Consider the following 21400-nt stretch of genomic DNA (forward strand, 5'->3'; position numbering starts at 1 on the left):
AAGAGTCAAAATCACTTTAACTACTTTACTTTATAGTGCTCTAGACCTCTCTCGACTCCTTACGTAACATACTCAGGATAAATGGAATTAATTCTCAGAAGCAATAACACGAACACATTTCCCACCATAAGGAAGATCAGTGGCATTTCTTTTCATTGCTCATTTTCAGGCTGCACGATACTAAAGTTCGAACTGCTAATTATTTTTAAAATGCATTTACATAAAATAAAATGTTTTATAATTATTTTTGAAATATAAGTTGTTACTGATTTCCACTTCTGCTAAATTATTAATATAACTCATTCATTGCACTTAATGTTCTTACTAAAACACAATGAATATTAAAGACTGTATTCTTAACTATAGTTCAATTTCAATCACAGAGGTTAAAAATGCCGGGAATTTAATAAAAAAAGCATGTTGCAGGATCAATCCTGGAATCTTATTCAGAGGAATGCTATTAAAAATAAAGAAAATCTATGAAATAGGAGACCATAGAAACATAATTTTAAAAGTTAGCTTTCAAACTATGCAACTTACTGTAAGAAGCCAAATCTATCCGTGACTTTGTAAACAAGGTAATCAGCATCTTCCCAAGGTTCAATCTCTGCACCTTCTCGTCCCTATAATAGGGGACAAAGAAGGGTGTTATTGGGAATATATAAAACTGAATAATTTCTTTAAAAGAACAAAAAACAAGACTTATTTTTTACTAAAAATAAGAGCTGGAACTGAAGCATTATCGACCCTAAATAACTTTAAAAAAAAATTTCTGGCAATAATCACTATTTCTTTGATGCAAACTTTGGAAGACATGAAGCTGTGATCAGACCTGGGTTCCTGTGAGAAACAGACTGGGAAAGAGGGAGCAACGGAGGACTAGAAGCCACTCAAGAATGAACCGCCAGGGCTTCCCTGGTGGTGCAGTGGTTAAGAATCCTCCTCCCAATGCAGGGGACATGGGATCGAGCCGTGGTCCGGGAAGATCCCACATGCTGCGTGCGCCACAACTACTGAGCCTGTGCTCTAGAGCCTGCGAGACACAACTGCTAAGCCCGCATGCCACAACTACTTAGGCCCACTCTCCTAGAGCCTGTGCTTCACAGCAAGAAAAGCCACCGCAATGAGAAGCCCACGCACCACAACGAAGAGTAGCCCCCGCTCGCCGCAACTAGAGAAAGCCCGTGCGCAGCAACGAAGACCCAACGTAGCCAAAAATAACTAAATAAATTTATTTTTTTTAAAAAAGAATGAACTGCCAAACTTGAAGGTTTTAGAGTGAAAACATCTTAGAAGAAAGTATGTCTTGCTTTTTCATGCTAACTTCTCAGAAGAGTAGGCTACCTACTTTGCCTCTCTTCCTCTTCACTCCCAGCTCTACTGGCCTTGATACTATACTTGCCAAGGTCAAAACCGGCCTCCCACCATCAGATCCCGTGGACACTACTCTGGCTTCCTCACCGAGTGGATTTTTCCACTGCGCTTGTCAGTGCTGCTCAGCCTCATGACACCAGCATCTCTTGGTTCTCCTGTTCCTCCCCTACTCTTCTGTGACAGCTTCCTCATGGGCTGCCCCCACCAAGTGTCCGTGTGCCCAGAGCTCCATCCTCAGCCCAATGCCCGTCACACTCCCCTCCTGAGCTGTGAAGCAGCACTGATTAGAGCAGGAGCCCCAGGGCAAGAGTCTACGCTAATCCCTCACATTTCACACTTAGTACCCGACTGTCTCGTGGATGTTTTATAACTGCCTGTTCATGTGTTCTCTGAGTAGGCCGTGAGCATCTTGTGGGCAGGGACCCCTTGTAACTCACGTTTGTACAGTGAAACCCCAAGGCCTAGCATGACACTTGGCCTGGTCACTAAATGTTAACTGCATGAAAAAAAAAAAATGCACGTGAGCGTGAACAAATGATGGTTCTATTGGTTTTAAATTAGTTAAGCAGTTAAATAAATTAATTAGGTTTTTCACAGACTATGTTACAACCTAATCATAATAATGGGAAACAGTGTCTGATGTTCCAAACAACCAACTTAAAAAGAAACTCTGGGAACATGATTGTTAAGTTGAGCTCTGTCTGTATGCCTCCCTGGAAGCAGGGCACAGTCCAGATGGCCTTCTATAATTTCATGTTCCTGTTATTCTCATAAATAATCAAAAATAACAGATATGAAATTACATCCAAGTGATATAAATATAAAACATGACATTTATAAATCATGGCTACAACTCATTACAGATCTCAAGAGATAAGGTAATAATAAGGATATATGTAAATCGTCAACAACTGTGATTTTCTAGGGCATCAAAAATGAGATTCCAGGGCTTCCCTGGTGGCACAGTAGTTGAGAGTCTGCCTGCTGATGCAGGGGACATGGGTTCATGCCCTGGTCCGGGAAGATCCCACGTGCCGCGGAGCAGCTGGGCCCGTGAGCCACAGCCGCTGAGTCTGCACGTCCGGAGCCTGTGCTCCACAACGGGAGAGGCCACAACAGTGAGAGGCCCGCGTACGGCAAAAAAAAAAAAAAAGAGATTCCATAATTAACTTAAGGATAAAATGCTAATGGAGATTATACATCATGTATAAATTTAAATTTTCAGACCCATGTTCAATTTTTAACATCATGTATCCATTATAAATAAAATGGGTATTCAATTCCATATACTAATATATTAAAATATTTATTGAATACCTAGTATGAGCCAGAACTATCGTAGGTATTTAGGATACAAGAGCAAATCAAACAAAAGAAATTCTTACCCTCGGCGAGTTTACATTCTAGGAGGGAGAGCAGACAACAAAGTATAATATAAAGTATGCTGATACTTTAAATGCTATGGTGAAAAATAAAGAACAGAAAGGGGATAGGGAGAGCCAGGGGGTGGAGGGGTGTTATTAAACAGTGTGGTCAGAGAAGATTTCACTAAGAGGTAGCATCTGGGCAAAGAAAAAGAGGAGGCAATAGGGCATGAAGGTATCCAGGATACAAGTGTTCCAGGAAGAAGAAAGAGCCAGTGCAAATGCTCTGAGGCAGGAGCAAGCCTGGAAGAAGTGTTGCAAGAATAACAAGTGACCAGAGTGGCTAAAGCACAGGGAAGGAGGGAGAAAAAATACGGAGATGAAGTCAGAGAAATAAGATGACTTCAACAGTCACGGGAAGTAAACAAACTGCTGCTGTGATTTAAGCTCTCCAAAAAGGAACTCCATTTCTATTTATACTTCTGTAAACAAAAATTACTCAAAGAGTAAATATGAATACTTACTCTGTCATATTTAGCAACTATTTCGGCTCGCTCCTGGGCAAGTTTGACTGCTACATCCTGGTTTGAATCTGTGGAGAGATCAAATTTCAATGAACTGTTATTTAAAGATTTATAAAGTTAATTAATTATAAAACTAAGATAAAATAAATGAAAATAAAACAGTAAAACAATTCTGCCTAAAATTACAAACCAGCAAAATCGAATAAAGTATCCGTAATTATAACTTTGAAATATCAACATATCTCCCATTTCAATATTACAATACCATACTCGAAAGAAAGCAAATTTGTTAACACAGCATTAACTTAGGGGATATGGTAAATCTTATCCCTCAAGAGTTAATTTTGGATCTAGTTTCACAGAAATAAATATTAAAGTAGAAACTGGAACTGAGAGCTCTAAGTTTTCAGACGAAATCCACTTGGGTAGATGATGAGAAGAACATTCAAGAAGGCTTTTAAAATTTTAGGTAATTTGCTCGCAAAATAAATCAGTGCAAGATAGACTTCAGGAGTTAAAAAAAATATTTCTCTGACATGATGAATATAATCATTTCTTCATTTAGACTCTCAGGTCTCCCTTATCAACTGCCCCAACTACTATTATAATCTCCAGTTTTTTACCACAATACAACCACAAATAAAGTTTTCTTTCTTATTACCACCAGGTTATCTTTCAAAAACGTTAAGTCTGATAATAAGTAAAGGTCAAAACATGAAATAGTGTGGATATGATTACACACCCCAACTACCATAAATAAAAATAAAAGATCAATGACAGACTGTATAAAAGGCACCTCTGATCAAGAAGAAAGACAAGCATTCCAGTGGAAACCGGGCAAAGGTCATATGCAAGAAATTCACAGGAGTGACAACAGCAGTGACAACTCTGTGTTCTGCACAGAGTGCCCGGCAGATAATAAGATACTGCCAGCATCCGATACTGCGGAAAAGCACTTTACATACTTTCCGATACTGCGGAAAAGCACACTTAATTCTCACAACAGCACTTAACTGTATTAATTCTATTACACAGATGGAAAAAAAATGAGGTTTAGAGGTTGTTTTGTTTTGTTTTGTTTTGCGGTACGCGGGCCTCTCACCGTTGTGGCCTCTCCCACTCCCATCGCAGAGCACAGGCTCCAGACATGCAGGCTCAGCGGCCATGGCTCACGGGCCCAGCCACTCCGCGGCATGTAGGATCTTCCCGGACTGAGGCACGAACCCGTGTCCCCTGCATCGGCAGGCGGACTCTCAACCACTGCGCCACCAGGGAAGCCCAGGTTTAAAGATTTTAACCAACTTGTCTAAGGTCACAAAGCTAGTAAACAGCAAAGCTAGATTCAAATCCAGACAGTATTGACTCCACAGTCCATAATTTTAACCACTACTTTATAAAAAAGATCATTAAAGACACGAAAAAGGATGTCCAGTTAAAGATGGCAGATGGAACACACACTTTTATATCCATTCCTCCTAAAACCCCACTAAAACGACAATATAGGGATTCTTTAAATCCTTGCCCTCAGTGGCCCAGCAAATGGAGGTTCCAGAGAAGAGGTGAGGGTGGGGTTAAAAACAGGGAGTTGGTTAAAGAAGTCAAGTCCCCGAGAGTTGAAGGGATGCGTGTGTGTATGTAAGAGGTTGAGTGAGTGCAGGGAAGAAAACCAAATCCTCACCCTCCAAAGCAGGAAACCATGAGATAATGACTAAATCTGCAGAACAGGAAGCGGCAATATAGGCATGGTATCTAGCGCTTTGCAAGTAAACGGATAATGAACCAGCTGGGAGTGGAGAGCGATTACTTCTTTGGGGTGGGCAGCCCGGAGGGAGGGGTGTGGAAGTCAGCTTATTTTTCAAAATAAGTTTTACAGGCTGCTGAATCTTTACACCAAGTACAGCTCTGATAAAAATAAAAGCTAATTTTAAAAGCCAAGACATGGGGGAAAAAACTCAAGTCATCAGAAACTAAGGAAATACAAATTTTAAAATACCACTTTGGAGGGGGATGGACCTAGAGTCTGTCATACAGAGTGAAGTAAGTCAGAAAGGGAAAAACTAATACCATACGCTAACTATGGAATCTAAAAAAAAAAAAAAGTTTCTCATGAACCTAGAGGCAGGACAGGAATAAAGATGCAGATGTAGAGAATGGACTTGAGGACACGGGGAGGGGGAAGGGTAAGCTGGGACGAAGTGAGAGAGTGGCCTGGACATAGATACAATATGAAATGTAAAATAGATAGCTAGTGGGAAGCAGCTGCATAGCACAGGGAGATCAGCTCAGTGCTTTGTGACCACCTAGACGGGTGGGATAGGGAGGACGGGAGGGAGATGCAAGAGGGAAGGGATATGGGGATATATGTATACATATAGTTGATTCACTTTGTTATACAGCAGAAACTAACAGAACATTGTAAAGCAATTATACTCCAATAAAGATGTAAAAAATAAATAAAATAAAATAAAATAAAGGGACTTCCCTGGTGGCACAGTGGTTAAGAATCCACCTGCCAATGCAGGGGACATGGGTTCAATCCCTGGTCCGGGAAGATCCCACATGCTGTGGAGCAAGTAAGCCCATGCACCACAACTACTGAGCCCGTGTGCCACAACTAATAAAGCCCATGTACCTAGAGCCCGTGCTCCACAACAAGAGTAGCCACCACAATGAGAAGCCCACGCACCACAACGAAGAGTAGCCCCCTCGCCGCAACTAGAGAAAGCCTGCACGCAGCGATGAAGACCCAACACAGCTAAAAATATAAATAAATAAATAAAATACCACTTTGCACCTATCTCACACTGACCAAAAAATGCATTGATATTACTCAATCTTGATATAGTGTGGGGAAATCTGCCATTACTTATGCTGTGGGTAGACTTACAAATGTATAAAATCTTTCTGGAAAGCAACTTGATAATATGTATCAAAAATCTTAAAAACAGGGATTTCCCTGGTTGGCACAGTGGTTAAGTTTCTGCACTCCCAACGTAGGGGTCCCAGGTTCAATCTCTGGTCAGGGAACTAGATCCCACATGCATGCCGCAACTAGGAGTTTGCACGCCACAACTAAGGAGGCTGCCTGCCGCAACTAAGGAGCCAGTGGGCTGCGACTAAAGAGCCCACGAGCGCAACTAAGGAGCCTGCCTGCCGCAACTTAAGACCCAGCACAACCAAATAAATAAACAAATATTAAAAAGAAAAAACCTTAATAGGTAGAGACTATAGCCCAATAAATACCCACATAATAGCAAAGTGCTGTCTATATGTTAAATAGTATTAAGGACAAAAGACACAAGAGAAGTCTTCTAAAGTAAAGAAAAAAATAAATTTTTTAAAAAATCTTAAAAACATTAAAAAAATCTCCTTTACCCAGTAATTCCACCTCTAGGAATTTATGATAATGAGATAATCAAACAAGCACAAGGTTGTTTATAATAGTAAAAATAGTAGAATGGAATTTGTGAATTTCTTAAAGCTTATTTGGGAAAAAAATGTTTATGCCACTGCTTCTCTCAGACTACAAAGTGTCAATATACTATCCTTTGAGAGAAATGTGAATAAATAACAAATGTTTCAATAAAATAACAAAAATACAGGTTAGTTGTTCAGATTTTCACAGTTAACTTATACATTCAGAAGTCTGGGATACTCAACTCAGTTATACACATATTTATTATCCTATTTTAGACGTATGAACCTTCATCAATTCCTTTTTCCCTCTCCTGTTACCCAGCTTTAACACATTACACTTCTACAAAAGGGTAGGGAAAGCAAATTAACAGAAATTAAACTCAAACTAGGAAACTTGGCTACTTAGTAAATTCTTTTTCCATTACCAGAACAGCTAAGCATGAATTTCTATGGTGATTAGGCCAAATCCAATAAATTAGTGCTTTCTTTGAAGTTTTTTTTGTTTGTTTCTTTTTTTGCGGTATGCGGGCCTCTCACTGTTGTGGCCTCTCCCGTTGTGGAGCACAGGCTCCGGACGCGCAGGCTCAGCAGCCATGGCTCACGGGCCCAGCCACTCCGCGGCATGTGGGATCTTCCCGGACCGGGGCACGAACCCGTGTCCCCTGCATCGGCAGGTGGACTCTCAACCACTGTGCCACCAGGGAAGCCCTCTTTGAAGTATTTTATACTAGTCCTTTATTTCTGCTACTAGTCCTAGGAGTCTCAACTATATTTCCAACTTAACAATGAAAAGTTTAAAAGTGTAAAGGCAAGAACTGGAAACAGTATAGAGTTGGGAAGTGAAGATGCAAAGTATCCCAAGAAAACATCATTGTGGCAAACTGTAAGATACAACGCTTTACATGGGTCGTCTCCAGTCTAGAGATTTCCAGAAAGGAGACCTAGCCAAGTAATAGGGGTTGTACTGGAATTGGATGAAACTGTACCTGATTTTATGGGAATAAAATGATTAACATGATTAGAATAGTTGACTCCAAATCAAGTCAGTACTAATCTTTAAATTCCTTTAGAAAGTTCTTATCCTTGTATTTCCTGATGGGGAGAAAATTTTGTAATGTTAATGAATGTAAAAGAGAACAGAGTTAAAGTCAAACTAATTTTATAAAATATAGCCAAACCTGCTTCTTTGAAGAGACTAAATAGAAATGCCAAGTTTAGAGACGTTATTTAATAACCCGCATTGTGAAGCAAGCATCTTTCCAGTAAGAAGTAGTGTCCTTATGCAGAATTCACTACAGTTAGATTATATTTCATACTGTCTGATCTACAGCTGAGAAGTTTATTAAGAAGTATAGTAGAATACTCCCTTTGGTTTTGTTCTGATTGCTTATTTAGAAATTCCACTGCAGAGCAAAGAGTTTGCCCTATAAACACTGACCACAGAAGGTATCCGCAGCTGTCTGTGTCTATGCAAGTGTGCACTGACTTCCAGGCTGTGTTCCTGGGCACTTGTCACTATCAAACACAGTATTCAAATATCACAGTATTCAAGCCAAATTAAATCAAATTATCTTAATTGACTTTACATCTAATGTAACAATGTTTCAAAGTATAAGAGGCACATTTCAAGCAGTAAGGATCGAAAGACATTTGGATTAAATACTCAAGTATACAGAAAACATCTCTGGGCACAAACGTATGGAAGAAAGTGACAACTAGAGCATTTTAAGAAGACCTCTAATTCCATTTAAACATAAAAACTTTAAAGAATCAAGCATCCACCTGGATTGTAACTTAGTATCACTAAGTTAGCCCCAAATTGTAATGAACAATTCATTCAAAGTTACTAAATTCTAAATTCAATGAAACAAAATTGACAGACCATTTTTCCTAGTATACGTTTTGACAGATGAATGTAAATAAATATATATTTCAATTTAAAAAGTACTTTACCCTTTGTTAGATAACCAGTCTGGCTTTGGGAATTAACAACAGCTTCAGTCCTCATAGAGTAAACTTATCTCTTCCAAGATTCCATTACTGCTTTATAGTTTGCAAGCACACCAAGAGTGTTATGTGGTCCCTCACACATTCTGCAACAAACTGAAACAGAAAGTGGAAGGCAGCTCTACTTTAAACTATTTGTGAAACAGGCACAAGAAAGAAAAGGTCTGAGATATATTCTAAGGGGGAAAAAAAGACCTTGCTGTGGTTACACGCACTACAGATATTCAAACAAAGATGATGTTTGTTGAGGGTAAAAACATGCCTTTCAGGCTAGATCCCAAGTATGAACCACACCAGCCTACACCCAGCATTCCATCTAGTTAACAAACAGGGGCTTTGAATATGCCTTAATCTTGCACTTCAAAATTAGCCACATTCTTATTACTTTTAATAAAACTTGTCTTGGAGCAATAAAGAAAATTTGTATTTAAAACATTAAACTACAGCTAAGTAGGATTACTCTTCTCGAGTACATTTTATAACTTAATTTTAATGATACTTTTTAATGTGAAAGCTTCAGCCCCTGTTTCAGACACTAAGCAAATGCATACTAAATTCTGGAGGGCTTTGGAAATATTTAACACACCACACATATACAAGTGAAATAAATGTTTCATGAAACAAAATGCATAGCTACTGCCGGGCGGCACTGTGAAATGTCCTATTTATTCTTTCCTTCTTCCCTTCACTGTTTCCTTCTTTCTTTTTTTTTTTAAAGGGTTGGGACCTACAATATGGAAACTACTTTGCAAAAGTGACAGCCACCTTAGAGGCATGATTATGAACATGAATTACACTTAACTGGACACTAGTGAATTACGTTTACACTCAGCTTAAGCCAGGTGTAACATTCAATACAGGTAAAAGATGTCAGAAGCTTAGAGAGAGGGAAAAAGTTCAAATCATAAACCAAGGAATGAGAATCAGACTGGCATCAAATTTCTTATCAACTAGAAGGTAATGAAGCACTTATTTTCAAAGTTCTGAGAAAAAAGAAAATTATCATGAGCTTGGAATTCTATACCAAGCTAAACAACTGATTCGGTATGAGGAAAAAGTAAAAACGTTTACGGATATTACAAGGTGGAGTGAGCTGAAGAATGACTCCCCAAAATATGTCCACATCCTAATCTCTGGAACTTGTGGATGTACCTAATACGGCAAAAGGAATTTGCGGATGTAATTAAGTAAGGATCTTGAGGTGGGAAGGTGACCCTGGATCGTGAAGGTGGGCACAACGCAATCACAGGAGTCTTATGAAAGGCAGCCAAGACGGTCAGAGGAGGAAGTAGGTGTGAGGATGAAGGCAAGAGGCTGGAGTGATGTGAGGAAAGAAGGGGCCATGAGCCAAGGAAAGGAGGCGGCCTCCAGAAGCTCAGAAAGGCAAGGATCCCCATTCTCCCCTAGTGGCTCCAGAAGGAGTCAGCCCTGCTGACTTCAGCCCAGTGGAACTGATTTCAGACTTCTGGCCTCCAGCACAGTAAGAGAATCAATTTTGTTGTTTTAAGCCACCAAGTTTGTCATAGTTTGTTACAGCACCAAGAGGAAACTAATACAATGATTCAGAGTTTACTGTCTAAACAATGTTTCTTTGACAAAGACTCTCTCCTTGTCCAAACTTTTAACCCTCTTCTTTACTAGGCCTTGAGTCCTGTTTTAGCCTGCCTAGCCCAGCTGTAGCAAAAATCCTGCTAAGTCAGTTCAGTGAGAGTCCCCCCACCCTTGACATCTCTTTGCTCTTGATATCTGGTCAGATTCCTCATCCCCCACCCTTGATATCTGGTAACACTGGCCTGCCTCTACCAAAAATCCTGTTAAGTTGGTTTAGCAAGAATCCCATCCTTGAAGTCTCCTCTTAGTAATTTTCTATCCACCAAGGCCCTTGCTTGACTGAGTGACTATAAATCTCTTATTTATAGGGATTTCTTTATTGTTTTAATAAGTGTCAGAATAATTTTTTAACAGAATCAAAAAAAGGGGTAGACACAGGATCCATGCAATCTCAGGAAGCTAACTGTGTAGTTGCCTAGAGAGTGACTAGCCTGCATTAGAATAGGAAATACAAGGTGTCTTCAAGAAGAAAGTGGATTCTAGGCAACATGTAGATCACAGATATTATTAGCGATACAGTGAAAGCTTACATATGAAAGACACCAAAAAGAGGACAAGAAGACTATTAGAAAATTCAGAACAAACAAAGCAGAGAGTGATAAAAGTCATGGTCAAATATGAAGCAATGTACAAAGGGGCATGGCTATGAATTTGATACATATGGGAAAAGTGAATTCATCTGACCTTGACACTTTCAACATTAGGATTATATTTCCTTCCTACATACTTCATCATAATGTTTGAGACTGAAGTAAATTATATTGACTGCTGACACTGTGATTAAATAAGGATTTTACTGGCTTTTAATGTTCATAATCAACTATATACAAAGCGTCTAAAATTGAACTCTGCACACTTCCACACACCCCACTCCAAACCTAAGTCCCCCCTACCTAGAAGCAGCCACCGTTATCTCCCAAAACTATTCTCCACACTATACAAGAATCTGCATGTATGTATGCACATACACATATATTTAAATGTCCCTTTTCTATTTAAAAACTAGAACCATTCTATAAATAATTCTAGACCTTACTCTTTTTTGCTTAACAGTACATCTTCGAGCTTATGCATATCAACAGCAATAAAGGCTTAGCAACCAGTTCTTGCAGGGAAGAAGTTTAGGCTGTGAGCCCTGGTTTGTGGCATCTGCCAATTTCTGTGCTGCGAATATTCCCACTGTGGCGGCCAATTACCAAGGTACCAGTGTGATGTCACCAAACTCATAGTTCAGGCTGGGTCCAATATATCAGTGGATCTACCTCAACCTTCTCCACAGCTGTAAAGTTTTCCAATGCACGAACATAATTTATTCAACTAGTCCTTTCTTAGGAATTCGAACTAGGATAAACTAGAGTCAATTTGTAATGCGAGTTAAAGGTGAAACATTATGAGGTAAAGAGCTTAACAGGTTACTGTAACCAAAGGCAAGCTGAAAAAAAAGAGGAAGCAGAAACTAACAGGAAGCTGAGAAAAAGATGCTTCAGAGAGGAAAACGGTACCCAATACGCAGAGCAAAGCAGTCACCATCAGAGAGACCTTTTAGCCTAAAAAAAAAAAGAGAGAGTCTAGCCCACCTCTGAGCTGCTGCTGCGGTTGCTGGCTTTCCTTTCCTGCTCAATGCATGCATACAAAGCAAATGCTTTCTCCTGAAATTATCTGAGTAAATTACCCATGTCTATAATTTGAGTTCTTTAATTCCATCTCATCTTTCAACCAAAAGAGGCCCTAAGTATAGATGGTGCCTAAACAATGTTTCAGTTATTTGTGATCGCTTTCTCTGAATACTATGGACTAAGATACACCAATTATAAAGATTCTTCTAATGATAAAATCTTAAAAGGCACCATTGCTAAAAACGTCAGCATTTATTTTGCCATGCTCTAGATCCAAGGCTGAAGGGAACGCTCAGAGGAGAAATAAGCAGAGTTAAACAGATCAACATCAAAACACAACTAAAAACAAAATAAAGGAAGGCACACCAGTCACAAGAGAACCTGAAATACCACTTATTTTAACTAGTTATTCTGTGAGAGATGATATTCAATACGGACACTTATTCTCCCCACAACAAAGTTTATTACTGGAGTAGCATCCCGGGAGAGCTTCACATCCTTAGCCAAAAGCTCCAGCTGGTGGTCCTGTGAACACTGATCCCAAAACTCCTGTCCCTTTTACCCTAATCCATGCTCCTGCGCCCTCCAGCACAGTCCCACCTCCACCTCTCACAGCTCAGTTAACTCCACCTTAAACAAGTGTCTTATCAAAAATGTACAACCTCAAAAACCCATTTCTCTCCTTCTTCCTTCCCCCACTAGAGTAGTAATCTCAGAAAAATCATTTGCTTCCTCCCCTCTTTCCATGTTAACTTGGAAACAACACAACAACAAGATTCTGATCACAGCTGCAATTATAAAAATAGTGTAACTAATCATGATCAAGGAAGGGACAGCCAAAAGCTGAAAGTTAAATACAGGAAATAACCAATGCCATAAACCCAAAAGTCCTCAGAAATGCCCCACTTTCCACTTCAAAAGAGCCATACAAGCTTCCACATACATCTTCCTACTCCTCTGGTAATATGCATTGTCTGATACAATAAAAGTGTTCAAACAATAAGCCTAAGTGCTCTTCAATTTTAGCTTTTAACTGTCAGTGTAAATATGATTTATACCTTTCCATTCAAAATATTTCTATTATCTCACTAGTAGCATGATAATCAGTATTTCCTATTATATCATGTTTTCATTTTTAAAGTTTTCATTCAATGCACAGAACACAATTCTTCAAACAAATTCTTATATAGAAGCCCAACTTTCAAGCAAGGAGAGTGATGGGGTTGAGGAGAGATGAAGCAAAGTCCTCGTGTTAGCACGTTTGTCATCTACTGCTCAAATGAGTTCTCTTCCAACAGTTTCCCAACTGCCATTACCACCTCCCTTTCATAGAGTCCTCTCAATTCTCCAGGCCCTTCTCTTGCTTCTACGAATAAAAAGATTAACACTTTATAATTGGTAGGTTGTCTGTATGTTGTTTTGCTTGTAAGCATATATATTTTAAGACCTGTAAGAACAGGACACATCTCCAACATTTTAAACATGGAGCACCCAGCATCAGGTAGATATTTAATATTTCTAAAACTAATAAAATATTTTAAATCATAATTTTAACAACAATTCCAGGGAAGGCTTCTATTACTTGCTTCCTGAATTCTAGAAAGATGAGAAACAAAATAATTTTAAAGTCCTACAATTACTGACAAGGACTCATTATAACAGGATAATTTTTTTCCCTAAAATTTAATCATGACTACAGACCTACTAGAGGATCCACCTTACCAATGCCCATTGCCATAAAGGTAGAATTGGTTACTGGTAGAACTGGCCTTTAGGTCTACTGTAGTTACCATCTGTTACCCACAACAATTTATTGAATATACTTACTTCCATGTCACTTCTATTAAACTGTCATCTCCATGAACAAAAGACAGTATCTCATTCATCTTGGTATCTCTTATATCCATCACAGTGCCCGGCACACAGTAGTTGCTCACTAAGTATTTCTTTTGAAAAATTACTCAAAATTAGTTACTAATGTGAATTATTCAACCAGGTAAACACAATATATCAACTTATTTTAAAAATTAGATTTATAAGCTATTTTCCAGATATAGCTTTACTGCAAAAAAAAAAAGAAAAAAGAAAATATATGCTTCTGCTAAAGATTCTTACCTTTCTCATACATTTTATTGTTTTTTTTTTAAGTCTATTTCAAGGTAGCATTTGAAATATTATTAGGACTCAGACATGAGAAGTCACAATCTATTTCTGATGAGCACTTCTGATTATCTGCAAGACCTTCATATCCATTAAAGAATGAATGAATACATGCATGAATAAGTGTATGTATGTACTATGTGGCTACTGGAAGATGAAAGAAACCAGAGACTTGTTTGTTATGTCTGTGTTCCAACCTCACACTTCCCCTTTTTCCAGCTCCCCAACCTACTCACAGACCATCACTGTCTCACTTCCTTTACTGGAAGCTCCAGCTCACTCAGCTCCGTGTGTCCCCATAATGCTTCAAGCTCACGTGGAGGTCCTTCAGCTAGAGAAACACTCCCAACTCCTTCCCACTCTTCCTTCACTCCTCTCTCAGGAGCAGAGGAGTTGGGGATGGGCTTGGCCGAGCTCCTCGCTTTCTCACCCAGCCACCCCATCAGAAGGGCACATCCCTTCTGACATCCTCTCTATGCAGGAAAGCACCTGCCCTGATGGGAGGCCTGGGGTTGCTTGGCTGTGCTAGTCACCCAGTGGGTAAATCTAAGTCAAGAGAGGCTAATAAGCCCTTTCCACTTCAGATCTAACGTGCCCTCAAATCAGCCAAAAGATTTTGCTCTCCATCTGTCAACGTCTCCTGTGTTACTTCTCAAAAAGAAAGAGCATTACTACTGGTTCCCTAGAACTCCCAAAATCAGACTAGTAACTCCAACGTTTATGTGTAAGATGATTCACAGAGAAAAAGGATATGAAGTGATGTAACAATGTTTAAATACCATTACTACTAATGAGAAACATAATTATTACTTGTTGAATGTGAGTTTAATTTCCACATTTGGCAGCAGGGTTGAATGACAAAATTGCCAACAACAGATACCTAGAACCAAGACAAGCATATGAGTCATTTTACTCACTTCAACCTGCCTACAATTGCTGGCAAACTCAAGACTACACCTTAGCAGTTTTTCTAGCAGCATGAGAGCATGACTGTAGTAATAGATGACAGAAGACTGGTATGTAACAACTCCTTGCTTGTGGATACTTTATAACCTGCTTAGTGCAGGTTTAATATGTACCAGACATTTACCATGCATTTACTATGCATAAACTCACATAATCCTCACAGCAACCTACTCTGTCAGTTTTATGACCCTCCCTAGTTTACACACAGGGAGCGTGATGTTCGAAGAGGCGAAGTGATTCAGGTCCTACAGGAAGTAAGTGGCAGAGCAGAGTCTGGCTGTCTGACTTCAAAGCCCTGTTTCTAACCGCCACACTATTTGTTAAAGTATAAGTGAGTGATCTTTTTCTATTTCTTCTCACCTCTGCTAGTCCTTACATTTTTTTTCTTAGAAACAAATCTATTTGTGATTCCTATGAATTTTAACAGTTGTTTTCTGGGTTCCAGTAGCCTTCCAATCTTATCACACTAAATTGTCAATTATTTATGCAAAATGGAGACCAATGGTGTTGTGTAGAATCCAAGAACCATTTATATAAAATATTCTTTGTGATCATAACCTCCTCTATTACATTTTAAGTGGTGTATCAATACTTTAGGATAGTAACAGGAAATGATCAAGAAACAGGCAAAAAAAATTGACAGGATAATCACCAAATTACTGAAGTTAACTTTACTAAAATATTTTATGCTTTTAGTAGATACTAAATCAAATGTCTTCGCGATTAATTTCTATGATTACAGAAAGAATTCTGTTGAATCCACTTCATTTCCTTAACTTTCACAACTCTTTCAGCTCATTCGGAATTGTAAGCATGTATAGTTTTATTAATTACAAAAAAACTTTGTGTTGAATTCAGCCCAATGGGTATTAATAACAAATGATGCAATTACAGCAAATTCTTGTAGACCAGATATAAGACAAAGAGAATTCACAGACTGCTCACCCTAATAGCAAATAACTAATTCCACAGACAGTTTGGCAAGCCTTATTCTAAACCCAAAGGTAATTTTCTACTCTTTAAATCAAAAATGCAAATATGCAAAAACCAAATTGTGCCCAAAATGACACATGAAAACAAGAACTAAGTATTACCTACAACAACTGAGTAGCAAACAGGAAGAACTGCATTAATACATAAACAAAAGTATAAGCTATGCAAGTATTTGGTCCCCAAATGGCCCTTAGATTCAAATTGGAACATAAGGCCATCAAAAGCCAGCAATGTGGGATACAATAAATGTAAGTGCTCATATCCCACTGAAGCTGTCATTCATACGATCATTAAAAAAGAGAGACAGGGCTTCCCTGGTGGCGCAGTGGTTAAGAATCCACCTGCCAACGCAGGAGACACGGGTTCGAGCCTTGATCCAGGAAGATCCCACATGCCTCGGAGCAACTAAGCCCGTGCGCCACAACTATTGAGCCTGTGCTCTACAGCCCGCAAGCCACAGCTACTGAAGCCTGCACGCCTAGAACCTGTGCTCCACAAGAGAAGCCACCGCAATGAGAAGCCCTCGCACTGCAACAAAGAGCAGCCCCCACTCGCCGCAACCAGAGAAAGCCGCACACAGCAACGAAGACCCAACATAGCCAATAAATAAATAAATCTATTTTTTTTAAAAAAAAGAGACAGAGCTCTAAACTCTGACACAACACCACGTAACTCTCACAACATACAACACACCTCACCTAACAAATCCTAACAACATGATCTATACATATTACACAACAAACATCAAAACTGCTATACATACAGGGGTAGTCATTGATCAGGAGTCTAGATGCATTAAGTACCAACAAAGAGCCAGGCTCATAAGTAATAGCTAGCACTTATTCTGAACAATCTATAAGTCTTATGTATATTATTTCATTTAATGTCTTCACATCTAAACTACGAGGTATCATTATCATTCATTTAAGAGACAAGAAAATTGTTAGGTTAATGAATTTGCAAGGATCACACAGCTTTAAAGTTAGAGAATTGGCATTCAGACCAAGACAATAAGGCTTCAGAGCGCTCTTAATCACTCCACATGGTCTTTGAATAAATAAAATAGCAAGCAAATGAATAAAGGTTTATCAAGAGGATCTGTCAACAGGTATCATCAAAGTAGCATTAAACAAGGGCAAGAGGCCAAGGAAATACCCTCCAGTCAATAGGAAGCCAATGTGTTTCTGAAGAGAAAAGAGGCCAGAAAAGCTGTGGAGAAAATGAAGATCACTCAGGAAGGAAGAACAGTTTATCCTGCCTGTTAACAATGCACACTTGTTTGCTGAGCTTTTAATACCCGTTAGGCACTGTGCTAGGTATACAGAAAATCTCATTTAATATTCAAACAACCCTATTATCATTTACATTTTGCAGATGACAAAAATGAAACGTAGAGGTCAAGCAACTTGTCCAAGCCTAAATTATCATCAGAGCTCAACTAAAACCCACATCTGAAAGGCTCCAAAGTCTGTGTCCACCTGCCCACTATGCTAGAGGGAGGGAGAGAGAGAGAGAGAGAGAGAGAGAGAGAGAGAGAGAGAGAGAGAGAGAGAGAGAGAGAGACGGAGAGAGAGAGAGAGAGAGAATGTGTGTGTGTGTGTGTGTGTGTGTGTGTGTGTGTGTGTCTAAACTAATAAGGTCTACACTACCTAGAAACTGGTGCACAGTCACCAGGAAGTGGGTTAGTTGACTCCAGTGTGCTCGAAACTACTGTTCTTGTGTTTCCACAGTGAATATCCTACTCCAATAAAAAGAAAAGTCTTCCTAGATCTGAAAATGATTACTTTCCAAAGTTACTTATTCCTGTACACTTTCAGATACCCAAGCTTCCAAGGTTTCACTTCACTGATTCCATAAAGCTGCCATAGAGTTTTAAGGATATAAAATGCATTTTCACAGTATCTGATTATTATAAACAAGGAAGCAAATTTTTCTAAAGTTTAAATTGAGGCAGCTAACTATTGTTTTCATATACAACTAGATACAATTATACAATTAAGCTTTTTTTTTTTTTTTTTTTTTTTTAATGCTTTACTAGTTACCAACTGCCAGACCCTGGGCAGGAAACAAGAAAGCAGGGGCTCCGCACCAATCGCATCTTACATGGTTTTTCATTCATACTGTCTATTCACTATAATCCAATCCTACACTTTTTTTCTTTTTTTACAAACCCTTTCAACCACGTCTTTATTTTTTCCTATATACAACACATGATGTTCTTCAGAGTAAAGATTCATTACCTCTAAAGTATACCAAACTTTAAAAAATAATATTCCCAACACATCTCCTACTGGCAATTGGTAGTATATAAACATTGTACAAAGATTTCAGTATTTCCCTGACAAAGACACCTTAATAAAACAAAATAGACATTGTTCACCAAAGCTAAAGGAATGGGCAGTGAAGTTCTCACATCACTGTTTCAATGGTGGCACAGATGCTTCACAAAACGTCCACTTACTAAAAGCATTCTATCAATCCAATATGAATATCATCTTGGAACATAAATGCGCATAATTTAAAGAAAGATCAAACACCTTCACATATTCTTAACTCTTGACTTATACAAATACCAAAATATAAGTAAAAGCATTTTCAAGCTGAGTTAGAGAAAAATCAGCACAGTAGTGCACTAATATTACCCTGTCTTCAATAAATAACCATCTAGGACCAAGAAACAAGTCTTCCTCATTTTTGGCATTTTGTTGGTTACCAGCAGAGTAGGTAATAAAGTTTCCTTAGCTTTACCCTTGGACAAAATTTGAAAATTGGGAAAGTAGGCACAGTGTATGTAGCCATGTGTTTATTCAGCAGCGTTGATGGAGGGCCAGCAAGTTGCCCAGGACCATGGCGCAGAGCGAGCCGGTCGGGGAGCCTGGCAAGCAGCGGGGGACTCGTGCCACATGGCGACAAAGGCTGCAGGAGAAGGACACGCCATGCGCTGTGAGAGCAAAACAGAGAGAGCAATCGCTGGCTGAGTGAGTCGGGGAAGGCCTGAAAGAGGAGGGGATTGTTCCTGTGACAGCTCAGCTGGACTGAACCATGCAAAATATTTCCCTGGTCTTAAAACTCTGCCTACAGTGTACACCTTGCCCTCGGTTCTTCTCCTTCCTCCCTTGCTACTTTTTCTCAATATTTTGTGTTAATTCCTTCCCTTCTGTCTACTCTTCGAAGACAAGGTTCCCCAGGATTTGCTGTCTAGGATTTGCCCCAGCTCATCCTTGGCATTCGTCAGTTTTTAACATTTCAGTTTCAATACTGGAGTAAGTTATCCTAAAGGCCACGGTGTATAACCACCAGCAGGTCCCTGAGGTGTGAGTGTGAACCAGCCCGTGTGTGAGCGAGAGAGCTGGTCACCTGCCGCAGAGGGAGCCCCACTGCCTGGCCGACGCCTGTCCCTATGCACTGTCACCAACACACCAAATTAAATGGGGCGGGGGGGGGGTGAAGAAAAACTGAGCAAAACAAAAAATTGAATGGCTTCAAAAAGAAAACAACCTGGCAATATTTTGGAAGTACTTCTGAATTGAGGTGCCTGCTACAGTAACACAGCATGAGCCCCTCTAGAGGTGACCCACAGAGGTCTTAACTGATGGATCTCACCAGAAGTGTGCCAGCGGAAGCCTACAGTTATCCCAACACCAAGCACCAAATCATCAACAAACAAACAAACAAAAACACCATGAACAGAAAAAAAGACTGAAATGAAATGCACCAAAATGGTAACATTTTAACCTCTGAAAGGAAGAAATATGAATAATTTTATTTTTTTCTTTGCACTTTTGTATTTTTGAATGATCAATAGGCATATACTACTTTTATTATAAAATATGCTTTTATAAAAATATAAAGATATAATATTGATATATGTTAGAAAATTTTTTTTTAATTTTCCAAACACATTTTAAGCGTTTTAATAAAAGAGTATGCTGACTAGAAAAGACTTGCTCCTCAGTCTTTTTTATGAGGTTTTAGATGAAAAGCTATGAAACAATTTTTGAAGAAAGTCATCTACAGTCATCAAAATGACTCTGCTCCATCTCTATGGATACCTAAATATTCCATTTGAAATATCTAATAGTCAATCATATAAGTGAATGAAGGTCAGATTAAGAATATAAATACCAGCTTCCCCTTGGAAAAATGAGGTGGATTAAGTCTTCCAATATGTATTAATTCAAAAATTACTGAGCATAATTTATTGCCATTGCACTGTGAATACATATGGATAAAACATAATTCTTCAAAAAGATCACAGTTTTCAGGACTTCCCCGGTGGCGCAGTGATTAAGAATCCGCCTGCCAATGCAGGGGACACAGGTTCGAGCCCTGGTCCGGGAAGATCCCACATGCCGCGGAGCAACTAAGCCTGTGTGCCACAGCTACTGAGCCTGTGTTCTAGAGCCCGCAAGCCACAACTACTGAGCCCATGTGCCACAACTACTGAAGCCCGTGCACCTAGAGCCCGTGCTCTGCAACAAAAGAAGCCACCGCAATGAGAAGCCCACGCACCACAACAAAGAGTAGGCCCCGCTCACCGCAACTAGAGAAAGCCCACGTGCAGCAACAAACACCCACCGCAGCCATAAATAAATAAATAAATAAATTTATTTTTAAAAATCACAGTTTTCTGAGTCAGAAAAATAATCAACTGTAAATAATGTGATAAATGCCCCTCAATAGATATCTTTTTAAAATGCTACAGAGAGGCCAACAGGAAAAAAGCAAAGTCAGAAAAGGACTTTACCTACGAGGCAACATCTGACCCAGGTCTTACAAGAATGGTGGAAACTCACCATTTGGACAAGTGGAGAAAGCCGTGACGTTCTAATAAAAAGCTGGAGTCCATGGTGACAGTACAGCTATTTCAATAGCACCTATGGCAACAGTCATGTTGGGCAGGAAAGACAGGTCTTTAAACTTTTATCATTTTTCCTTCCCCTTCTCTTTTCATAATATCCCACCCATCCACTGGAACAGAAGGTAATCTCTTGGTGCAAAAGTTAAGTGTACACAGGAAAATAAGCAAAGGAAAAGATTTGGGGATTAAAAATTAGTTTGAGGCCATAAATAAAATGAAATAAACTTACCAACAACTCATCTTTTGATACATTAACATATCATTATTACCGAGCTATTCATTCATTACTACCTGGGTCATTCAGAATTGAATGACTAAGGGAATGGTAATTGTAAGTCTTTTATTAATGATGTAAAATTCTGCTCAAAACACAAATTTTAAAAACAAGTCTAATCACATCCAAATATATTTTCCTTTAATATTATGAAGTGCCTATATAATGTATTCATTAATTTCCTAATAATGAATATAACATATTTGAGAAAAATAGCAGTAGTAGCGTATAGA

At 39.0% G+C, this 21400-nt stretch overlaps 1 protein-coding gene across 1 annotated transcript in view; it reads right to left on the bottom strand.

The window, feature by feature from the left end:
- Positions 1-8687, bottom strand: part of USP6NL (USP6 N-terminal like) — a 68274-nt gene extending 59587 nt beyond the window's left edge. Inside the window, exons 1-3 of the mRNA XM_007452572.1 lie at positions 8633-8687; positions 3263-3330; positions 541-623 (exon numbers count right to left, since the gene is read on the bottom strand). Coding sequence (XP_007452634.1) covers positions 541-623; positions 3263-3330; positions 8633-8687 — 206 coding nt within the window. The remainder of the gene's footprint in view (positions 1-540; positions 624-3262; positions 3331-8632) is intronic.
- Between the last annotated feature and the right edge of the window lie 12713 nt (positions 8688-21400).

Source organism: Lipotes vexillifer, unplaced genomic scaffold (assembly GCF_000442215.2).
Source record: "Lipotes vexillifer unplaced genomic scaffold, Lipotes_vexillifer_v1.1 scaffold628, whole genome shotgun sequence".
Classification (NCBI taxonomy): Eukaryota; Metazoa; Chordata; class Mammalia; order Artiodactyla; family Lipotidae; genus Lipotes; species Lipotes vexillifer.